The sequence below is a fragment of the Neomonachus schauinslandi genome, chromosome 15 (assembly GCF_002201575.2).
Source record: "Neomonachus schauinslandi chromosome 15, ASM220157v2, whole genome shotgun sequence".
NCBI lineage: Eukaryota > Metazoa > Chordata > Mammalia > Carnivora > Phocidae > Neomonachus > Neomonachus schauinslandi.
In genome coordinates, this window is record NC_058417.1 from 11,263,439 (window position 1) to 11,281,040 (window position 17,602).

Below are 17,602 nucleotides of genomic sequence, written 5' to 3' on the forward strand. Positions count from 1 at the left end.
GTGTCTCTGCATCCTCTCCACTGCCGCCCCCGCCCCCGCCCCCCAACTTGCCAAACACCAGACTGACAGACATGGGTTTGAAGCCCCTGGGCAAGGGACTTACCCTCTCTGAACCTCAGTCTTGTGGTCTGTAAAATGAATAACCTTAGTACCCCCACATTTGGTAGCTGTGAGAACGAAACGAGGTCATGTATGTTAAGCAGAGGGGATTGCACACCTCTAGTCAGGGTCTCCGTTTCCAAACCGAAGGGCCTGCCGGTCCCTGTTGGGAGGTGTGGGTTGTGTCGTTGCTGGGCAAGGGTAGGCCAGCAGGGCCTGTGGGATGGGCAAGGCTGTGGTCAGGCGGCCTGGGCTGCTGCTTCAGTCCCGCCTCGGCCATGTTGTGTGAACGCCTGGGCAGGGACCCCTCGCCTGCATAATGAGCAGTTGGCCTGTGAGGGCTCAGGCCCTCCAGAAGCCCAGCTCCCACCTACCTCGAAACTGCCCTCTAACATGGGGGGGCACTAGATTCTGCCCACCACCTGCTTGACAGGGAGGTCATATCACAGTCGTGAGAAAATCCAGAGACTCCTGTGCGGCGCCCCGCTCCCCTCACCCAGACAAAAATGAGGCTCACCCCTTCTCTAGGTCTCAACAACCCCTCCCATCCCACACCCCCCATCCAAAGTTTCGGTGCGCTCCTTCTTGATTCTTCTGGAGCCAGAGCCCTCCCCTCTCTGAGCCTCACTGAGAGACAACACTGACTGTGGAGCCAGCCTGCCTATGTTCGAATCTTGGCTAGGTCACTTAGTGGTTACCTGCTTCATCTCTGTGGGCCTCAGTTTTCCCGTTTTAAAATGGTGATAACAGTCCCCACCTCACTGGGGGTACTTTGAGGGTTAAATGAGTCAGTGTATGTACAATGCCTGGTACAGAGTAAAAAGTTGGTGAGAATTAGTTTTTTAAAGGAAAAAAAGTCTTCCCCCACCCCAGACATCCATTTGTATCCTATGCTGGACATAATGATGACCCCTTAGGAAGTATTTGCTGTAAGACTTCTGTCAGTGCTTCCGGTTTACAAAGAAGGAAGCAGAGGCTCAGAGAGGGCAAGGGGCTTGCCAAAGGCCACACAGCTAATCAGCTAGCTCCACAGCCTTCAACTACCAAGCGAAGATTCTCTTAATAGGCTTGTGGGCTCTGGGCAACAGGGAGCACCCCGAGGCAGGGGGAACCAGCAAGGGGAGTATGTGGACCCCAGAACCTGACCAAGTCTAGCCACTTGTCCCACATAGGGGATGCAATGAAGTCCTTCTGGTTACTTTTCGGTGCCCAAATATGGTGCATCCTGCCACACCCATCTGGGACCTCAAGCCTTTACCAGTTGACTGTCTCGGGCTCCCAGGCGACCTAGACCTTTCTCCTGTATTGTTCTCACCACACGCTCGGCTGGGAACCCCGAGGCTTGGTCCCTTCTACTCTGGATCTCCGCACACTTACCTGGAGTTCCTGTCTTTCTAGGTCCTGGCCCAGGTAGAGGGGCCTAGTGTGGTATCGCTACGGTGCCCGAGGGACACAGCAGGGTCTGACTCTCCTGTCACACCTGACTCTCCACTCTGCCTTCTGGGGATTGTGACCTCCTTTTACAAGGGCTTGAATTACTAGGTCCTGAAATCCCAAAGCTCTGGTGTTTGGGTTGTCCGATGCTATGTAGCAAACCACCCCCAAAACTTAGGCTTCAGTCCCCTTTCCAGCTCATAGATCTGCAGCCTTGCCAGGGATGGGCTGGAAGGCTCCTCTCAGTTCCATGCACATCAGTAGGGCAGCTCAACCTCGAGGAGCCACTTCCAAGGGGCCGTACTCACAAGGCCCACCTGGATTCTGAAACCCAGAAGGCCTCTCGCCCCTCACCTGTGAAACTTTCTCCCTCCACTATACCCCTCTCAAACCTTGTGTGAGCCATCCAGTGATGGGGGCCTGGGGTTGGGGCTACCTAAGGAGTGTGGAGTTGGGGGGACAGAGTGACTGCAGCAGGGGTAGCCTGATGGAAAACGCACTCTTTCTGGCTCCTTTTCCACTTCCCTCACTTCCCAAATCAGCTACATGCACTGGATTTCTCTCAGTGGGGCTGCTTTGGGGGAAGCCACCCCGACAGTGTTTGAAAGTGGGACAGCCCCGTGGCCTATGTGTGAAGGGCTCTTCCTTGACCTTCCCTGTCTCAGGACAGCCTGATTGATCCCCTAGAGATACCAACTTCTCCCCGCCTGTCACCACTAGCAGTGTCCGCACCACAGTTTCCCGGCTGACACGACAGCAGCCCCCGCTTTGGCCTCCCCGTCCCCTACGTTCACTCTGCTTTGTGGTCGAAATGACCTCTTCAAAGTCTGATCTGAGCAGATTACAATCCTTCTCCCACCGAACAACCTTTGAAGGCTCCTCATGACTCTTGGGATGAAATCCTAAACCCCTAGTGTAGCCTGCAAGCCTGACTCCATCCATCCCTGCTGGCCTCTTCAGTCTCAAGTCCTTCACGAGTAAAGCCCACATGCTGTTCCCTCCCCTCATCACCTAGCTAACTCCACTCACAGATCTTGTCATGGTTTATAGTCCTTTCACTGTGAGCAAGTCCCAGGGCTTGGCATTTGCCTCGTACGCAGTAGGTGCTTAATAGCTGTTGAATGAGTAAATACATCTGTCCTCAGGCACCATGGCTCCAGCTACTTATGCCCTCAGATACCTATCCAGCCTTCTCCCAAGCCCAGTGCCTCCCTCCTCCCCAAGTTCCCCAAAGCACCAGCACTTTCCATCAACATTTATTTATTTATCCTTTCATCCATGTAACAAGCGTTGTGCAAGTGCCTACTCTGTGATAGGCATTGTCCTAGGCTCTGGGGGATACAATATGGAATGAACACTGTTTTCTCTGGAATGTTCATTCCCCTCCCCTCCATCTATTCCTAGCAAATGCCTAAACCCATCCTTCAAAACCCAACCCCTGTGTCCCATTCTCTGGGAAGCCTTCGCCAGATTGCTTCCTCCCCAGACTCTGACGTGAAACTTCTCTCTCCCTGCACTATACCCCTCTCAAACCTTGTGTGAGCCATCCAGTGATGGGGGGGCCTGGGTTGGGGCTACCTAAGGAGTGTGGAGTTGGGGGGACGGGTCTGCAGGGAGAGATAAGGACAGGTCTCTGCTGGACGCTCTGTTCACGGGCAGTGAGTCAGGGGCTCAGCTGGGCCTCCCAATTCCTGCCTCCTCCCTTAGGCTGCTTTTCCAGCTACTCAGCAACTGTGTGGAGGGAGGAATGGCTGCCAGGCACACCCTTTATGTGCACAGACAAGACCAAGGGTCAGAAATCCAAGCTGAGCAGCGGTGCGGGGAGCACTCAAGGAGGGCACGTGAGGGGCTGAGATGTGGAGCCGCAGCAGATTTGAACATCAGACCCGCAGTAAAGCAAATGCAGAGTCCAGTTTGACTAGACCATTGGTGTGGGGCTTCTCTGCCACAGGGGCGAGTTGGGGCCGGGCCCATACTGCGTATGTGACGCCCGGGAACTTAGGTCATTCGTCCTACCACCTCGTAGTCTCCCTACCAAGGGTCTGGTCCCTTCCAGGGGTCACTGGCCCAGAGAGACCCAGTACCTCCCTGGGGCCACACAGCAAGCCTTCTGGGAGAGGGCAGCTGGAGGGCCGGGGGCTGGGTCACAGCAGCGTAATCTCGCTGGGGGGCAGCGTGAGCCGCTTCTCACGGGCACTGAGCAGGCTCTCCACGTGCACGGCCACCACCCGACACAGCTCCAGGCCCTGCAGGAGAGACGGTGAGAGTCCACGCGGCCAGAGGCACTCCCCCAGCTCTCCCCTTGGGGTGAGATGTGGTTGGGAGAGGACTGGCGGGTCCCACCCTTGTCTCCGCCTCCCGGCCGGAAAGGATCAGTAAGCAGCAGACCAGGCGCATCGGCCACCTTTGCTGCGTGTGACCAGCGTGACCTAGGGCTGGTGACTTCAGCTCTCAGAGCCTCAGCGGCCTCATCGGTAGGGTCTCGGTTTCCCAGGGCCTGCCTCACAAGGCTGCAGGGAGGATTCTGTGAGATTTTATTACATGGAAACCCTTTAAATGGAAAAAATGAGTCTAGTCGATAAGTGGTAAGTGTCTAGTGATGTGTTGCCATGGTTACCACGGGGCACCCAGGGCAGAGAATAAGCCATGGGCCAGCCTCAGGGCTCCCAGATGGCGTGGGGAGGAAGAGGCGGCAGAGAATTGTGGAAAATCCACCTGAGAGTGGTTCTCAGACCACAGGCGGCGGGGGCATCCCTGTAGGGATCTGCGAGGGGCCACGGGAGCTGCCCTGACAGAGGTAAAGAGAAAGGACAGGGACTGAGCCGTGACTGTGTGCCATGCACCGTCCCGAAAGTTCCTGCAGCTTACCCCTTCTCGTCCACACCGTATCCCTATGAGGCAGACACTTTTACACCCCATTCCACCGGCGAGGAAACTGAGGCCAGAACTCTGAAGCCACTTGCCCCAGACCTCGAAGCTGGCAGGCAGGTGGTGGGGACTTGAACCCAGGGGGTAAGAGGCCCAAGGCCCCACTCCGAAGCGATCTGTGCTGATGTCAGCGGTGCCTGCCCCACGCTTGGGGGCCCCCTCGGGGGATGAGATCAGGGCATGCATGATGGGCATCGTCCCCTCCAGGCAATGCTCCAGCCAACCCTCCCACCCACGTGCAAAATGTGAGGCCTCCCTGGAGCCGTGGCCCCACCTGACAAGTGTGGAAACTGAAGCTCAGTAAGAAGTGGGGCGCCTTGAGATCCCCCTCATGCAGCCTGTCAGAGGTGGGCGAGAGGGGGACCTAGGTCTGTCGGCTGCACTGCTGCAATACTCAGCATCACCTCCTCTTGGAAGCCCTCACTGACTACATCCCGGGAAGCTCAGCTACATCCTTCTCAGCACGGATCGTGGGCTACTGGAGAGATTCTTTGACTTGGGGCTCGGTGAGGGCCAGGGCTGAGAGGGTCACAGTGACCTCAGTATCCCTGTAGCCAGTGCAGAGCCTGCTACATAGAGATGTTCAGTGGTTACATGTTGAATCAATGAATGAATGCACCCCCCTCCCCCCGCCCCAAACATGCCAGAGGCAGAGGCAGCAGCATCAAAGGGGTTGGGGGTCTGCAAAGAAGGGGAAAAGCCAAAAAGGACCCATCCAACCATCCATCCTACCAACCGCTTTCTGAGTATCTACTACATGCCAGGTGCTGTGCTTTGGACACAATGTAGACAAAACAGACACAGAGCTGGCCTCTTGGGGCTGGCATTCTGGTGGGGGAAACAGACAATATGTAAACAAGTAACTGATCTGCAAGCCCTAAGGAGTTCTACCAAGGTGAAGATAGTAATATATAAGGGAGAAGGTCAGGGAAAGCTTCTGGAAAGAGGTGATGCTTGTGCTGTACCCAGATAAAGGGAAGGACGGGGAGAGCCCTGGATCGAACCAGGGAAGAGGGGACAATGAGTGCAAAGGGTCTGGGGCAGAGAGGTGAGGGCAAGCTTGGCATCAGGGAGCTGGAAGAGGCCAGGGCTGCGAGCAGAGGGTGGGGGGTGGTGAGAGCAGAGGCCAGAGAGGTAAAGAGAGGAGGCGACGGGGAGGAAAAAGGCCCCTGGGTTAGGGCCCGAGAGTGCCTGGGAGGGTTCTCAAGTAAGGCCTGTTGGTCTCCAGGGGAGATGATGAGGGGTCAGGGCAGGAGACAGAAATATGGGGGCTGTCACAGCAGAGACGGTTGCCTCAGGGCCAGAAAGAGTGCGGGGCGAGGCGCTGAGACTTGGCAACATTCAGACATCATCCAGGGGAGGGGGCAGCAGAAAAGGAGCCCAAGAAGGAGCATAAGGTAGGTTCACTGTGGTGTGAGCTCAGAGAGGAAGGTTCTGGGAAGCAGGCCAGGCCAGAAGTAAGGCCAAGACTGGGGGTGAGCTTGGCAGGAGTGGAATTGGGGTGTGGTGGGAAGCAGACTTGGTCTGGCTTGGTCCTGAGTTGCAGCTCTCCAAGAGGTACATGGAGCCGAAGGGGCTTTTTTGTGTCCCTCAGCGGAAGGGCTAGGGTGGTGGGAGTCCCTCCCTCTTGCCCTGGGAGGTCGGCCCCTCCAAGGCAGGCCCTGGTGTGGGGGCCAGTTCTAGGCCGAGATCTTGAGGGGGTGTGGAAGGCTGGCAAGGGCAGACATGTGTAGGCCCTAGTCCTGGTCCCACAACCTTCCCTGGGCCTCAATCTTCTCTCCCCAGTGGGATGAGAACTCTCACCCCAGGGGTGTGAGACTTGGACAGGAGTCTAGAGGTCAGCCATGGCTTTTAAGAAGCAGCCACAGTTGCTAAAAATATGGGAAGATACAGGGCAGGTGGACCTCAGTTTCTCTGCCTGTCACATGAGGACCCCACCCTCTACCCTCAGTCCCAGGCCTCACCATCCGTCTTCCAAGCCTCAGTCCAGGTGAGCTTCCTCAAACTTCCTGTGTCCCTGCCCTCTCACCAACCTTCTGTGGCTCCCTAGTGCCCTCAGGAGAATGCCCGGATTCTTAGGTTGACATTTAAGGGCTTTTCAGACCTTCCCTGCCCTGGCTGTGTCTCCCCAGTTCCCCAACAAACTCCTCAATATTCTGCAAATAACCTGGGCCCTTTCCCATGAGCCTACCACTAAGATGCTTCATTGGGAGACCACCCGAATGACCTACAGTTTTTGCTCAGTTGGGTTAGCTCTGTCCCCAGCACTGGGCTGGATGGATGCTCCCTGGGGCACCTTGGACCTACCTTGGAGCCAGGCCCAGCAGAGAGCCTGGTGGGTGGAATGAAGGAGGAAGGGGCTGGGTGACAAGGCCTGGGTGCCGGGGCTGGACCCACCTGCTCCAGCTGCAGCTGCATGGTGCGCTGGGCCGCCACACCCCCCAGTGCAATCTCCACATATGGGTAGCTGGAGTTGGCAGTGGGTCGCTGGGTTCGAGTTGACTGGATCTCCTTCAGGGGGATCTTCACCATCAGCTCCTACAGGGAGAGGGGAGGAGATAGGCTTGTGGGTGGCACAGCCTCACCCACCCTTACCTCGCCCCTGCAGATCAGATCCATAGGAGGCAGAACTTCTGGGCTGGAGCACCAGTTCCCTAGGACTTGCTGTGTGACCTGGGGCAAGTCGCTTCACCTCTCTGGACTTCAGTTTCCTCACCTGTGAAACTGATTCCACAAATACAGACGCACCCATCTACAGTGTGCCGGGCGCTGTTCTGAAGCCTTGGGAGCTAGGGGTGCAGTAGGTGCCAGTGGTGCCCTGACCTTCCCTTCAAAGCTACTTCTCACCATCTGCCCCTCTTTGTCTGGAGCTTGCTTTCTGTCCCCAGGAGCAAAGCCCAAGCCCGTGCACAGAAATCCAGAGCAATGGGAGTTAGTGACAGAGAGCGACAAGGTGGGTAGACACCCCGGCTCCCTCGCCCCCAGAACAGAGGGCATCCTTCGAGGGGCGTGTTCCAGGCTGTCTCCAGCGCCAGTTCCCACAGCGGGAGCTTGCTGCTCACACACCCTTCCAGAAAGTGTGTTCCCAAGTTGTGTGAGCCGTCCTTCCTGGTCTCACTTCCTCACTCCAGTGTCTCCTAGAATCACCTGCAATAAAGTCCTAACGCCCCGTCCCTCAGAGTGTGAGTGTATTTGGAGGCAAGGCCTTGAAAGAGGAAACGAAGTTGAAATGAGACCACCAGGGTGGGCGCAATTCAAATCCGACCCGTGTTCTTAAGAAGAAGAGGGAACTTGGACACGACGAAGACCCCAAGGATGTGTATGCCGAGAAAAGGCCAGTGAGGAAGGAGAAGGCGGCCATCTACACGCCAAGAAAGAGGCCTCGGGCGGGGTTGGGGGGCGGGAAACCAACTGCTCTCCGGCTTCGGGCCTCCAGACGGGGGAAGAATCAGTGTCTGGACCCGTGCGCTATTTACGTGAGCGCCCACCGCGGCTGACCTTCACCACAGCCCAGTGGGGTGGGTTCTGCTGTTAGACCCATGTTCCGGACGGGCCCGTGAGGCTCAGAGCGGGGCGGAGCCGGAGCCTGCTGCGTGCCGGGGGCCCAGCTCAGCCCCCGGAGGTGGTGCGGGCAGGGGGCGGGGCCGGGGCGGGGCCAGGCTCCGGCCACTCACGTGGGTCTCGGCGCTGAGGAAGTTGAGGCCATTCTGGTTGACGGCAAGGATGCAGGGGGCTGGCACCGAGGCGTTGCTGCAGCTCTGGACGAAGAAGAAGGAGGAGCCGAACATGGGTAGGGCGCTGATGAGGCCTGGGGTGGGGAGAAGAGGGGCGGTCGGTCAGGCTGCAGCCTGCGTCTTCCCTCGGAGGCTGCGTCCTGCGTCCCGCATACGTGTCCTCACCCCAGGCTCCTCCCGCCTCTCCAGCACCCGCCACCCCCATCTGCCCAGGGCCGCCCAGAGCCTCGGTGGTGCCTTGGTGAACATTTTAGAAAGATGTTCTCTCCAGGCAGGTGCTTGGCTGGGCTAGCACCGAAAATGCCTTTGTGCAAAGAAAAAAGTGCCTCCCTCCCCACCCTCCAGGAGCACCCCTCGCTTATCTGCCCCAGCCGCAGGCGCTTACCCAGAAACTGGGCACGGGCCTGGTGGGGGCTGAGCGCCTGTGTCTGCTGCTGGTGCTGGCCCAGCAGGTTGAGCCAGGCCGAGCCGGCCAGGGTGCGGTACAGCTGGGCCGGGATGTAGTCCTGCACCTCTCGCCTGCGTGTGGAGGGATAGCGGGCCTGAGTGCCCACGGTCACACGTGCCCTGCGCGCGGTCTCAGTCATCCTCACCACGGGGCAGGTGTTAGGCCAAACCGACATGATCTTTGCACCTCCCTGGACGACTAAATGCTGCCTGTCAAGTGTGCTCACTCGGCGCCTTGGTCCATGGCAGGGGCTCCATGACCGTGGCCCCTACCACTAAGCTCCCTGTGTGAGATGAGGGGATTGAGGCTCCGAGAAGTTCCCTGACTGGCCCCGGGTCACACGGTGACTGAGTGAACTAGGGGGCCGAGGCTCGAACCCAAGGTGGGTTAGTCCTTTGTAGCCCCAATCCCCAAGGGGAAGCCCAGGCCATAGGGGTGAGACGCACTGGGGCGGGGGGAATATGGTGGTGGGGGGGGGGGGGCAAAGTGACCACCAGCAGCGGGTCAGAGCATGGAGCAGAGCAGCGTGGGGCTCCAGGCTGGACCCGTTGGGCCAACAGAGCCCCTACTCCAGTCCCTTCTGTTTGGATCCTAGTTTCCCCACCTATTAGTTGGGTAAGCTTCAGTAAGCCCTGTAACCTCTGTGGGCCTCAATTTCCTTGTCTGTAAGGCGGAAAATAAAGATTAGCTGCGATGATGCACGCAAAATGCCTTCCAAAAAGTAAAACTCAGTGATTTTTTTTTTTTTCCAGGATTGGGATTATAGGTGTACGTGCTTCCTTCGCCTTTTGCCTAAAATTGGAACATAAAAAGAGTTTTACGGAGACAGCGGTACCTACCTATGTTATCTTACTATTATTCATACCAGGGCTTCTCAGGGTGTGGCCAAGGGCCTTGGGAGGTCAAAGCCATTTCCCTGATAACATTAAGAGCTAAGATGTTACTTGGCCTTTTCCCCTCCTGTTCTCGCACAAGTGGAATTTGCCGGAGGCCACATGACCTGTGAGATCCCAGCTCACCGACCGCAGAAGCACATCTGACCAGCTGTCTTCTGTTAGGCCAGTTGGTAAAGAGATGGGCAAAACGTAAACTCGTGCCACTCTCCGATTTTTTAGGAAAATACAGTTGTTTTTTAGAAGTTGTTTGTATCGGCACATAATTTACGTTGCTTGAGTTATAACTGCTTCTCACGTGTTTTTAGAACTACAATTGTTATACAGTTATTTATACTGTTTAATACATTATCCTTATTTTTCAAACAAATATTTGAAGTTGTTTCTCAGTTTCAATTTTCAATACTGTAAGTACGACCCACATAACGAAAGCTCTTTGGGGTCCTATGGTTAAGAGCAAAAATGTTCTGAGACCAAAAGTCTTAGGATGACTGATGTATCACCTCTTTGGGGACATAGGTTGAAAGGCTGCCTGACACCCAGGATTTATTTAAGGAATCTCCTATTGTTGGGGATTGAGGTTGTGGTACCGCCGTGAACGTTTCTGTGGCCGAATCTTTCTGCGTGGCCACAGAAACCTGTTTTTTTTGTGCATCTCCAAAGCTTTTTTATCGTTCCATTTTCTCTGAGCTGTGAAGACCCACCAGACGCAAAATGTTGCGGAAGGAGGCTGAGTCCCAGCTCACTGTGGGTGGTGGAAGATTTCGGCCCCAGGGCCAGGACCAGCCCCCGCCCCCCACCTTCCCAGCCAGCTTGGCAGACGCGGGTGCAGGAGCGGAGTGCTGGGGCCTGGAAGGGCCCTCGGCGGGACGGGGTGAGGGGTGTGCTCACACACTGGGCAGGTAGGAGTGGTCCTTGGCCCGGTGCTGCAGGGAGGCCAGCTTGGACATTTGCTGCAGCTGTTGCTCGCTGGGCTGACCGGCTGGCACGCTGCTGAACAGGCCCTTCAGGTAGTCGGGCAGGACCTGTGGGGGAGAATTCCGATGAGGGGCTGCAGGCAGGCCTGCACTCACACTTTCCTCTGAGGAAGACGTGAACACATGCGATTTTTTTTTTTTTTTAAAGATTTTATTTATTTATTTGAGAGAGAGAGCACATGAGAGGGGGGAGGGTCAGAGGGAGAAGCAGACTCCCCGTCGAGCAGGGAGCCCGATGCGGGACTCGATCCAAGGACACCAGGATCATGACCTGAGCCGAAGGCAGTCGCTTAACCAACTGAGCCACCCAGGCACCCCCACACGCGATTTTAATAGTTCCGCTCCCGCCCGTTTCTGGGCTGGGGTGGCCGGCCACCCTCCTGGGCTTTGGGGAACACTGAGAGGCATGTGAGGGTGAACGGGGAGGGCCGTGGCCCTGAAGGCCACATGGGAGTCCCCACAGTGGCCAAGGAAGAGTGTCACGGACATCTGCATTGCAGCGTTCAGGAACGGCCAGTGGGCCGGGGGTTTTGAAAACTGAGCATGCACCCAGAGTCGCTATAGCTGGGAAGGCCTCAGATGCCAAGGCTGTGCAGTCTGACTTCGCACAGGGGAGTGTGGAAGGTTCCAGAACCCCAGAGTGGACCACATGTGCTGACCTGGTTGTAGTGCATGGTCACGTAGAGCTCATTCTCGAACTTGAGTGGCTGATCCCAGAGCACACGCCGGAACCAGAGCATGCAGCCACCATCCACCTGCTCCATCTCCAAGGCCACATCCAGGATGTAGGCACAGCGGCTGAGCGGGCACACGTGCTGGCCTGTGGAGAGCCGGGGGTGACTGCAGAGCGTACGTGCAGAGCCTGGGCGAGGCCCTTCCCGCTCCAGCATGTGGAGTCCTTCCTAAAGGGGAGCATGTATATGGAACAGGGTGCCCTATGTCTGCAGAATGCTGATGAGCAGAGCTGGGAATAATTCCAGTCCAAGCTACAGCCTATCTAGGTCTCAGAAAGTGTCCTGGGTTATGCTCCGAGGAAGCCCAGCCCCTTTCCGAGGAGGCTGGGGACAGGGAGAAGCACCACAGGCCGCAGATCATGAGACCCATGGGTGCCTTTCTACAGAACTCCCTCAGGAGAGACCCCTTGCCCAGCTCCTGGAATGGGTTAGGGGTGGGGAGGACTGGGGCCTGGCAATGAGGGGGTCTGAGTCTGTGAGGGAGGTTTAAGTTTTTCCTTCTTGCATTGACCTTCCTGCTCCCCATCCCACATCTTCAGTAACATTTTACCAAAGAGGGGGCGTGGCATGATGACAAAGTCCAGACTCTTGAGGCTAGACTGCCCGGGTTCAAATCCCCACGGTGTGACCTTAGGGAAATCCCTTAACCTCCACTGAATAATGGACCCCCTCCCCAGAGAGGTCTATGTCCTACTCCCCAGAACCTGTGAATATGTTTCCCTTCATGGCAAAGGGACTTGGCAAATGTGCTTAAATTAAGGATTTGGAGAAGGGGAGATTATCCAGGATTATCGAAGTGGACCCGATGTCATCTCAATGGTCCTCAGAAGGAGAGTTACGAAGGTGAGAGAGAGAGAGAAAGGTTTGAAGATTCTACACTCTTGGCTTTGAAGATGGAGGAAGGGGCCAGGAGCCAAGGGGTGTGGGCGGCCTCTAGAAGCTGGAGAAGGCAAGAAAAGGGATACTCCCCTAGAGCCTCCAGAAGGAGCCAGGCTTGCTGACATTTCAGGACTTGTGACCTTCAGAACCGTAAGATAATACATTTGTGTTGTTTTAAGCCACTAAATATGCGGTAATTTGTTATAGCAGCCACAGGAAACTTATTCAACCTCCCTGGCCCTCAGTTTCCCTGTCAATGGGGCTGATCACCGTCTACTTCATAAGGTTGCTGCTGGGCCTAAAGGAGTTTTACAATTAAAATGCTTTGAACTGTGCCTGGGACACCGTATCTGGTCCATAAACGTCAGTTATGAGGACCATTTTGTTACCACTGCCCCGCCCTGTCTTAGCTGGACCCAGGCAGTCAGGACTGAGGACACACAGTTCAGAGCCCAGGCAGCAGCGACAAGAGCTGGGTGCAGGTGGCTGGGGCCGACCACGGGGGCAGGAGGCAAGACCACGGTCTAGAGTGGGCCGCAGACGGAAGGGGTTTTGGGCCGCGTGAGAAGGGCCAGGCGGGACCACTATTACAGCCTGAGAGACAGGCGGGCCCCAGAAGCCAGGGTCTACTCAAGGAAACTTCCCAGGACGTGAGCTGCTTGAGGGCAGGGCCCATGGGCTCCCGCTGAGCAAGCCGCTGTCCTCCATGAACTTCCAGTCTGGTAGGCAAGACCAACGTCCAGAGCTGGGGGTGCTCGGCGCACAGGAAAGTTCTTAGGCATGGCAGCCCGGGGCTCCCTGAAGGAAGTGGCATCTGACCTGGGCCTTACAGGCTGGGCCCAGCGTCCCTAGTCCTGGCCGCTCACCTCGGTTGGTGACGACAAAAATGACATACTCGCTGAAGGCCTCGGGGCGTGTCAGAGCCATCTCGGCACAGATTTCTTCCACCATGTCCAGGGCCACCTGGAGGGAGGGAAGGGTGAGGCTGGGCCAACTGAGCCGATCTCCGTCCTCACAGTCGGCCCAGGCCCCGGGAAGCCAAGCACAGAGTTCCTCAGGCCCCCTGCAGGTACACGAACGATCCTCTGAGAATCGGCCTCATGCAGGGAAGGAGCACAGCTCTTGGAGTCTGAGAGACTCAGGGTTCAGATTCTTTCTTGGCAGTATGACCCCTCACCTCTCTGAGACTCGGTCTGCTTCCCTGAGACCTAAGTCCTGCCCTGCCCGGCTCAGCACCCTTGGGGGCCCACCAGTCTCCCTCCAGCACCTGCCTGCCAGAAACAGTCCCTCACGTACAGTGCACGTTTTGATTTTGAGATGGCGTTCAAGGCCTCCAGGGAGAAGAAAGAGCTGCCTCTTGGAACTGCGGCCCGCCTGGGACAGAGAGAGGGGAGGAGATGAGAAAGGCCGGGTCCTGGGATCTGGGCCAGCAATTGTCCCCGGCCATGGAAGTCCCCCAAGCCAAGGGGCTCTGGACCGGCGTGGGCAGGAACACTTGTGAACGCTGAGTGCCCACAGGGTCTCTGGGCAGGGCTCCTCTTTCACGCTCCTCCTGACCCCACCCCACGCTCACCAACATGGCCCGAAGCTCCATGCTGCTGGGGAGCTCCACGCGGCCACCGAAGCGCAAGGTTTTCTGCAGATTCTGTTCGCAGGCCTTGGCAATACCTGCAGAGACGGGGAGTCAAGGCCTTGCCCAGGGTAGGCAGTGCGAGAAGGAGGCTCTTCCGGCCACCAGCCACAAGCCCACTGGTTTCTCTCCACAACCTACGGGGCATTTCCTCTCCCACGTGGTCGCTGAGGAAACAGCCCCGAGAGGGGCAGGGATTTGCCCAAGGCTGAGGGCTGCTGTATAAGAACTGCATTCGAACCCACATCCCATGTGGTTAAAGCCTTTTGTCTAGCCCACGGTCCCCTTGGCTACCTTTGAGCCTTGGAAAATAGCTGTCACCTCCAGCTGCTGACCGGGGGCTATGTCCCCCCGCCAGCCGGAACCCCCTTGCCAACCACCCTCCCTCACCCAGAGTCCGGTGCAGAAGACTGCACCGTCTGTTTCTCGGGCTTAAAGAGCGCCCTCACCCTGCTCTGGGGAGGAGATGGAGGCAAGACTTCTGGGCACATCCCGCTGCCTCCACGGATCTGGGAGCCCTTCCCTGCGGGGGAGCTGGGTCTATTCATCTCACAGTCTGGGAATGTTAACTGAGTCAAAGAGGAGGACTCGGGGGCAGGCAAAGTGAGGTGCCCTATCTCCTTCATGACTGCCATGATGACCTTTTTCTTAGGCGGAACCCAGGGGTTGCTCTGGAAACAAGGGCCGGGGTAAGGCTGAGGCCTGGCCCCTTTCCTCCAGACTCCAAGCGGGGAAAGGCTGAGACCCTGCCACCAGCTGGGTCTCACCCCTGCCCAGACCCACTCAAGACCCTTGTGGATTCGCAATGGCCGAGAGAGAAGCAAGGCCTCACCCAGCACTCCAGGCCCTTGCTGCCTCCTTCCTTCTCCCACATGCCACACAGTCCCACCTCCAGGACTTTGCTCCTGCCACTCGGCCCACCTAGAAGTCCCTTCCACGTGCTCACTACCCGGAGTCACCACTCACTGGCCCCTCACCTTGGAAGGGCAGGCCTGGAGTCCGGCTCACGTCCTGGAGGAAGCGAACGAGGTGTGGCTGGAGGACTTCGGAGCAACTGTGGTAGGCAGCCATGATGTACAACAGCCTCCAGCCTCGCAGGCAGCTGTCCCTGAGGGCACACGCACACAGGGCCACGTCACAGGTGCCCGCAGCCCTGGAGTGCCGCGCCAGGAGTCTCCTGGGACGCGGCTGGACGTCTCCGGCTCTCAGGCAGCTCCTGTTTGCTGAGGGTGCTCCCCGGCCAAGGAGAGGGGGGCGGGGGGGGCCCCACAGCCATGCAGGAGGTACATTCTGCTTGGGAAGCCAGGGTGGGCGACAGGGAGAGAAGGAGATGAGGCCCCTGACAGGACAGGCCGGACATGCGCAAAAACTCGAGTTATTCTCTGGGTAGAATCTCTCTGGGGAGGCTCCTGGGAGGAAGTCCTCAAAGGAGGGCAAGAGGAACCCAGTGGGGCTGGGCACAGGTAGTGGCACGGAGGGCCAGGGGGTGGGAAGGGGCCGGAGGATATGCCGAGTGCTTCTAAAACTCCTCGGGGGGATGGAGAGTGAGTGGGGGAGGTAGACTAGATGGGAACGGGAGGGTGGACCTAGTAGGTAACAAGAGCATCCCATGATGGCCACTTGCTGTGTGTCAGTCCTGGGTAAGACACAGTCATTCACCTTCACCCTGCCCCACAGGTGAGGTTTCATTCGTGGGGACTGCTGGGGTCTGGGGACAGCACTTGGGCTTCCTTTAAGAAAGCACCCACTCCTCCCTAGGTCACCGTGGTTTGGCGCCAGGCATGGGAGCCAGGGCTGGCCAACTAGAACACTGTAGCCCCCTGGCCACAGTGATTGGTTTAGGGATGGTTAGTTGATCCAGGTCTGGCCAATTAGAGTTCAGCCTTCCTTTGGATCTGGTGATGGGTTGAGGGATGAAAATTTGACCCATTTCTAGCCAGTCAAACTCCGTATCCTCCAGCCATGGCGGTTGGTTCAGGGATGGGCACGGGACCAATTCAAGCCCAAAAGACTGGATTTGGGAATTTTTGCTACAATATCAGGTCCATCTTGCTTTCCCTAAGACTACTGAGCTGGAAAATGTCTCCCCAGAGCTGGCATCTTGCCAGTGGATGGGAGATATTACTTAAGAATGCTATCAACACAGAGAAGCAGGACTAGAACATAGAGAAAGCCTGTTCCCAATGACACCTGGATCCAGCCATGCCTGAAGCTGTATTTAGGCCTTTCAGTCACCTGAGCCCTCTTTTGCTTAAATCAGCTTGGATGCGGCTTCTGTCACTTGAAACCAAGATCCTGGACTTAACACATTATCATTGCCATTTTACAGATGAGGAAAGTGAGGCTCAGAGAGCAGCAGTGGCTTGTCCCAGACCAAGCAATTCCAAGCACATGTGGTCTGTCTACTGGGTGAGGAAAAGGATGAGGGGGGAGGGAATCAGGAGGGAAGACCTGGGTGGGGGGTGAGAGGCTGAACCGGCCCCTCCTGAAGCGGGGACACAGCATGGGGACTAGGGGGCAGAGGTAAAGGCCCAGCTCACTCACAGCTTGGTACTGGTGTTGTCCGTGATCTGCTTCACAACTTGGCAGTAACACTCATCCCGCATGACGTCATGGTCCGCACACAGCTGGAGGAGGGCAGGCCAGGGCCCATGCCACACACGAGGCAGAGAAGAACAGGGTGTGCACTTGGAGAAAGGCCTGGTGTCCCTTCCCCAGCCCCTTCCCCACCTGCAGGATGCACTCCTTTTTGGGCTTCCCCCCTCCTCGCCCTGCAATGTCCTGCAACTTTGGTTGACAGATGGGGAAAGTGAGCCACACAAGCAGGAAAGGGAGCATCCGGCAAAGTCTGCTGAACTGACCTTCAGGAGGGTGTAAAGCACATCCAGTTCACTCTGGCCCTTCAGCGGAGCATCACCCATGAACCTCATCACAGCTATAGGAACGACTTGTCCCACTCAGGCCACCAGACGCCCCAACTGCCCACTCACCCCAGGGTACCCCAAGGTTGGGTCCGTCCCTGGGAGGGTACAACCCGAGGCAGCTGGGGGCTCCTCTTCCTTTAATGGGGCCCCAGGTCTGAGTTGCGGGGAGGGGAAGACTCTTAGGACCCGGGCGGTGGGGGGAATGAGCAGGGTCTCGCAGTGCTGGATCCCACCCGGCCCCCGAGCCCTGGCCGCGGTCCCATCCCACCCCCACACCTAGGAACATGTCGGTGGCCATCTTGTTGAGGCTGCTGTCGCTGAGCTCGATGAGAGATTCCTGGAGTGGGGTCTGTGAGGGGAGGAGGGGGGGTTGTGTCATGATGGCGGAAGGACATGTCAGAAGGAGGGCCAGGTGGTGCCTCCCGTCTTATGACAGGAGAGTCCACACCACAGAAAAGGTGGCCAGGCTTGCCTGGCAATGGGGACAGATGCTGCCGCTGGGAGGTGCGCTCAGGCCCTTGGGGTGCTGAGAGCTGGGAGGGGTCCCACTGAGGACAAGGCTGTTCGCCTGAGGGGCCTGGGCGGGGGGGGCTCTTGCATCACCATTTTACAGGTGGGGAAACAGGCCTGGGGCTGGACACCTTGGTGAAGCAAAGCATGTCTTCCAAGGTTCTGGACTCCCGACCCTCCTTGGATTTTAGCCTGAGGCCATCCCTGCAACAGGAGACAGGCACTACTAACTAGTCTTGCCTCTGAGCCTCCAGCTACATCCCCTTTCCACCCAGAATGTTCTTTTTTTTAAAGATTTTATTTATTTATTTGAGACAGAGAGAATGAGAGAGAGAGAGCACATGCGAGGGGGGAGGGTCAGAGGGAGAAGCAGACTCCCTGCCGAGCAGGGAGCCCGACGTGGGACTCGATC

At 57.2% G+C, this 17,602-nt stretch overlaps 1 protein-coding gene across 1 annotated transcript in view; it reads right to left on the reverse strand.

Moving 5' to 3' along the window:
- Positions 1–3,677: 3,677 nt before the first annotated feature.
- MYO15A (myosin XVA) overlaps positions 3,678–17,602 on the reverse strand; it is a 49,730-nt gene continuing 35,805 nt past the window's right edge. The window contains exons 52-65 of the mRNA XM_044921938.1: positions 17,322–17,394; positions 16,957–17,029; positions 16,618–16,691; positions 16,301–16,383; positions 14,734–14,864; positions 13,700–13,794; positions 13,423–13,500; positions 12,993–13,089; positions 11,173–11,333; positions 10,428–10,561; positions 8,581–8,714; positions 8,136–8,269; positions 6,859–6,999; positions 3,678–3,779 (exon numbers count right to left, since the gene is read on the reverse strand). Coding sequence (XP_044777873.1) covers positions 3,678–3,779; positions 6,859–6,999; positions 8,136–8,269; positions 8,581–8,714; positions 10,428–10,561; positions 11,173–11,333; positions 12,993–13,089; positions 13,423–13,500; positions 13,700–13,794; positions 14,734–14,864; positions 16,301–16,383; positions 16,618–16,691; positions 16,957–17,029; positions 17,322–17,394 — 1,510 coding nt within the window. The remainder of the gene's footprint in view (positions 3,780–6,858; positions 7,000–8,135; positions 8,270–8,580; positions 8,715–10,427; positions 10,562–11,172; positions 11,334–12,992; positions 13,090–13,422; positions 13,501–13,699; positions 13,795–14,733; positions 14,865–16,300; positions 16,384–16,617; positions 16,692–16,956; positions 17,030–17,321; positions 17,395–17,602) is intronic.